Consider the following 5448-nt stretch of genomic DNA (forward strand, 5'->3'; position numbering starts at 1 on the left):
CCTGGCGCTGTCGTCCTCGCGGGCAGCAGGGTGGGTAATAAATGATTTATGCGTGGTCCCTGCCCTCCCCTGCCTCTCTCCCCTGGCGGTGCTCGACCCGCCGCGCGCACCCACCGTGATCCGGGTCAGCCCCCCACCCCCGCACCCCCTTTGCCACTCTCCAACCACCCCCCACCTCCCCCATGCCGTGCGATCCCCCGGGTCCTCTAAATCAGCGGCAAAACATATCAGTGTCAGTGGGTGACAGCGGGGCGGGGCGCGACGGACACTGCGGCAGCAGACCACTGGACACGCGCGCGACAGGAAATTTGTATTGTATTATTTCCACGGGTGAGGACGTGGGGTGGGGTATATGGTTCAGAGAGTCCCGTTTCGTTACTAAGTGTATACCTTCACGTCTGCGTACGTTTTAGCTTCGTTTGAAAAACGTCGTTTTAATGTTTGACGGGGTTTTTCTTTTGCTGCAGCTATATCCAAGGAGGACTCGGACCACTCCAACCGGGGCGCCAAGCTGCCCTTCAACGGCTACAGTGACGAGTTCCTGGACCGGCTCGAGCCCAACGGCAACATCCCCAACGAGAAGGACTGCAGATTCGGTGAGTTTGTACGACGGCAGGCTGAGGGAGGGCCCCCACCACAGGCCGGGTAGGCCACCCGTCGGGCAGCGCTGCAGACCGGCCGGGCTATGCCACGCTGGGCAGGCGCGCCGCCTGGGCCATGCTGCCCCCACCGCCCTTCATTGATTGTAATTCGAGTTTGTTTCTCTGTGTGTGTGTGTGTGTGTGTGTGTGTCTGTGTGCGCGCGCGCGCGCGCCCGAGTGTTAGGAGATGCACGACCGTGCGCGTAGAGTCGTGTTCACCATGTGTTGCAGTATGTGTAGGCGAGGGGGTGATCTAGTAGGTGTGGGGGGACAACATAAACCTACCTTCCCCTTCCCTACCCCCCCTCCCACCTCGCCCGGGCAGCGGGACATGGCGAGCGACATAATTACAGCAGAATGTGCGCCTCCCAGCCTCCTGCAACACACAACCCCCCTCTTCCCTTCCCGTATTCCCTCCGTCTTTTTCTTCATCCGTCCCGCCCCACCCGCTTTCCGACCCCCCGTTGCTTTGATCTACTCTGGGGGTAAAAACACTCTTCCTTATCGCTCTCTCTCTCGCTCGCCCTCCCTCCCCGCCTTCCCCGCACTAGTGATTGGGTGGCGTGGAGGGGGGGGGGGCCACTGCGGGCGTGGCCAGGCTCGGCATTTGCATAGCAAAGGGGCTGAGCTGGGCGTCCGCGACTGTGAGACTCACATTTTTGTTGTCTCCCCCCGCCCCCTAGCCCTAGTGTAGTGTTGTGTGTGTAGCCTATGTGCGCGTAATTTACTTCACTCGCTTCGGCCGCTACGCGCGTTTCTGCAGTTAAAGTTTATCTTGAGCTTGAATTGAACGGAACTAGGACTAGAAGGTGGGGGGACAACCCTCCCACTGCTGACCCGTACACACAGAACGCGCAGGATCGCGACGACGGCCATGCGGCCAATCTGTAACTTTTCAATTAATCACTCGCCACTGCAGTTTTGTTTTGTGTTATTTTGGGGGCTGCAGCAGCAGCACGTTCAGTTAAACGGCAACTTGATTGGGTGGTGGGAGGAGGGGGTTGATCCCCCCAGTCTTACTATCCTCCCCCTTTCCCTTCGCTCTCACCGGTGGCCCTTCGCCGTTTATTCGCCCGTTATGCCCCGCCGCCGAGCTCGCAAGACTTCCCCGGGTTATTTATGCCCCACAAGAAAGTTTCTTTCCCCGATAGGTTTATCGCTGCGCCCCCACCATATTTGGCTGACGTCGTGTTTTACACGCTCGTTGGCTCGGCCCGTGTGTCGCGCGCGTCCCGCCTCCGGAACCGAATCGGACGAGTGACGTCCACGCGATTTGGGATTCGGGACGCAAGGCCCTCGCCTCTGGAAACAGCCATACGGACACGACAGCGACAAGCTGGGGCGCGGGGCGGGCGTGGGGACACGGCGGCTATGCAGGCCAGCCAGCGCACGTGCGATTCTCTCACCGAGACTCTCTCTCTCTCTTCGACCCGCGGCCCATAAATTCTGTGCGGCGCTGCCGTTCGCCGTCCGCTCGAGCGGTAATGTGTGCGGAACTGCATCGCCTCAGTGGGCTGGGCGGGGGCTTGGGAGGCAGCCTGCTGGAGGCTGCAGAGGTTGCTGAGGATACACAACAATTCTCAGTCTGCGTGGCACATTTGGCAAATATGGAAAATAAGTTGAAAGCCGTGCCAGTTGTGAAAAACAAGTTCTGTGGTGCTCGAGGTTGTTTATTCTATTTGGAAAACGGTGTAATTCCCATGTATCCGGTCGTTACTTCCTCTCCTCTCTCCTGTTCTCCAGTAGCGCTACTGGAGTCGCTGGAGCTCCCCCGCCCGGGGAGGCGACCTCCTCGGGGTCGTGAGCGCCTGCCGCGCCCCGGCGCAGCCCAGTGAGGGGACGTGGCTCGGCCCCCTTCGCTCCATCCCCTCTCTCTTTCTCTCGGCCAGGCCTGCCACCCCGCCGCTGGCGCCATCCCTCCCTCTCTCTCGCTCTCTTTTCCCCTACCATATCCTCCTCACCGCCTCGAGGAGGGGAGCTGGTCCTGGTCGCAAGACAGACTTGACGTTTTTATTGCCCCTCGGCCGCGGTTGGTTCTTGTGGGCCTGGCCGGTCCTCCGCGCACAGCCTTCGCACAACCTCCAGACAGCCTCCGGACAGCCCGTCGGACGGAGGCCGGCTTGAGGGCTGGACTACAAGCGGTTGACGGGATGCTCCCGCCCGTATCAGCAACAGCGCTGCCTTGCTCCAGGCACCCGTCTCGGGCGGGGGAGCCGAGCAGCGTTTCCGTTAAAGACCGCCCACTTCCTCTGCTATTTCCGGCGGCGGCCCCCGTTTCGCTAAGCCCCCCGCCGCGCCCCCTGACACGATACCCCAGCCCGGCGGGGCCTAGCGGACGATAAATGGTGGCTCTAGATATGAATTAGAGTCTTGTAATTAGAGCTTCGCACCTGGGGGCCTGGGGCCCCAGGCCTCCCCACCACCCCTCCTGTTGCATCGCTTTATGGTGCAGCCGGCGCGTCCCCAGGGCAGCATCTCCTACTCGACTGTGTGTGCCGGTGGCGCGGCGGCGGTGTCCTCAAATCCAAATATTAGATGGCGTCCCCACCCCTCCGCAGCCGCCGCTGGGACGGAACGCTGCCGAGGGAGCGCGCCGCGCGTTGACGACTCGCTGGAGACTGACGTCATCACATGGCAGAGCGAGCAAATACCCCCACCCCTCACCCCCACCACCCTCAACCCCCACCGCGCCCTCGCCCTCAGAGCTGTCCACGGGCGTATACCGTTTTACCGTGCTCAATTCTTCCTACCTCTCGTCTCTTTACTTTGCTTTTCTAACCCCGGTACCCAACCCCTCCTCCCTCCTCCCTCTATTCTACACTTCTCCTTACTGCTCTATCTTTTTCCATCTCTCTGTCTTCCCCTTTCTCTCTCTCTCTCTCGCTCTCTTTGCCAAAGCAAGGGCGGGAACCTGATGTGCACTCTGAGTGCTTCGGCGGCCAGGCGAGCCCGAGCCGAGTGGAGCTGACCGAGTCGAGCCGAAGCGAGCCGAGCCGGCCGTGCCCCGGCGAGATTGAATCACGTCACAACAGGCCCGTGCGCCCTGCCGTATCCCGAGTATCGGGAAGTGAAGAAATAGAGAGAGACAGAGAGACCCGTACAACGAACGGAGAGCAGGGGATGAAGACAGACGGAATACCGCACGAGGACGGATAGAGAGAGCGAGGTGAGGACAGACTATGTAAGGGGTAGGGTTTCTCTTCAGCCCGGACGCCGTACCTCTCTTATTTCTCACAATATATTCTGCTCCCGTGCTGTGTGACCTGCACACGGTGCTCTCTCTCTGTATCTCTCGCTCGCTCGCACAGCCAACATGGCGCCAGCACCACACGCCCGCTCCGCCCGAAACGACAAACTACTCGCGAGTAAAGAACCAAGTTTGTTCTCTCCCCTTTTGTCAGTCAGGCGGTGGCAGCGCGGGCTTGGCTTTTGTGTCGTGTGTATCAAAAGTAAGCGCTGCTAGTGCGCCTGGCGCGCTGCTGCTCGCATCCCCTCCTCCCCCTCTCTCTCCCTCCTTCTGTCCTCTCTGCCTCTCTCTCCTTCGTGTCTGCCTTTCTCTCTCGGTCGCTCCTTCAGAGGCACCGCAGCCCCGCCCGAGAGGTGTCGCGCTGGCATCTCGTGTATCCTGGCGTGTTCAAGTGGGGCGGGCGTTAGGGAGCCCGGCGCAGCCCGGGCCGGAGAGTGTTCCGGGTCCACCCTTGGGACACCCCTTGCCCCAGCCCCCGCCCGCCCGGAAGGATGAGAACAGCCTGGGGATTGCTGGCGGTGGGCCAGCAGGCCTAGTGCCATGAGCCACCGGCAGCCACACCACACCGAGACTGATGGCGTTCTCCTATAGTTTCAGTACTGTCTCCCCTGTTGGTAATAACCTGCCGGTTTTAAGCATCCTGACAATCCACTTGGTGTAAACAGCCAAGGGTGTGCACGGCGGGGAGAAAAAAAATAGCCGAAATGGCAGTTGATTCGGGATATACTGGGTGGTTCAATCGCGAGTCGCAAGTTCTGAGATGTTCTGGTTTGTTGGGTTTTACTATTATTGTCTCTGACTATAGGGTGCCTCAATGCACGAGCAAGCGTCATGCCATACAGCCCCTCACTTTCTTACAGACATGAGTGGGGTGAATCAGCAAGAAAATAGTGCACTACATGTAGTATAAAAAAAAAGTAGCAAAGAACAAATAAAAGTTGGCTCTCCAACTGTAGCTTTACCCTTGTGTATGTATTTAAGTAAATATTTAATTCGAGGCATCATTATTACAATCGTTTTTACAATTAGTAATGCATAACAATAATTCCGAATAATTCTTTATGGATCGACGACAGTTGAGCGCAGTCCAGGGGCTGCCGGAAGCCTGGCCTCGCCCCTCGAGCCCGAGCGCCCTCCCTCATTGACAGACGGGACGGAAGGTTATAAGGATGGAAAGATAGATATGGACGTGGTCCTGTTCAGTCCACCCCGTCCCCGGTAACGATGTGCCGGAGGGGTGTGTTGACTGAGGTTCCACCCCTCGGCCACCCTCTGCCCTGCCACGCTGCTGCGCCTGGACGGGGACGGGGCGCGACACGACACGACGGACTGAGCGGCCACCATTCTCCTGGGGTCCCCACGGCACAGCGCGGTGGCGGCCCTGCAACCAGAGCAAGATGGATCAGATGTCGCCGTCTGAATTAAGGGCCTGCTGCGCACTGGGGGGCTTGCTGCTGGCCGCGGCTGGCGTTGCCATAAGCCACAGCCCCCGTTGCGGTGCGAGGTCTGGACCGACCGTCGGCCGACGCTCATCCCCACCCCCTTCATTCGCCTGCACCC

The 5448-nt window shown here is 59.7% G+C and overlaps 1 protein-coding gene across 3 annotated transcripts in view; it reads left to right on the top strand.

Moving 5' to 3' along the window:
• The window catches only part of LOC113218156 (cyclin-dependent kinase 14), a 162223-nt gene that overhangs the window by 132295 nt on the left and 24480 nt on the right, over nucleotides 1-5448 (top strand). For 2 of the 3 annotated variants that reach the window (XM_026438380.2, XM_026438381.2), the window contains exon 3: nucleotides 468-596. The exons of the other annotated variant lie outside the window; for it this stretch is intronic. In XM_026438380.2, the coding sequence (XP_026294165.1) occupies nucleotides 468-596 (129 nt within the window). The remainder of the gene's footprint in view (nucleotides 1-467; nucleotides 597-5448) is intronic. 3 annotated transcript variants of the gene reach the window in all.

The sequence above is a fragment of the Frankliniella occidentalis genome, unplaced genomic scaffold (assembly GCF_000697945.3).
Source record: "Frankliniella occidentalis isolate FOCC.00 unplaced genomic scaffold, Focc_3.1 Scaffold6, whole genome shotgun sequence".
Taxonomy (NCBI): Eukaryota; Metazoa; Arthropoda; class Insecta; order Thysanoptera; family Thripidae; genus Frankliniella; species Frankliniella occidentalis.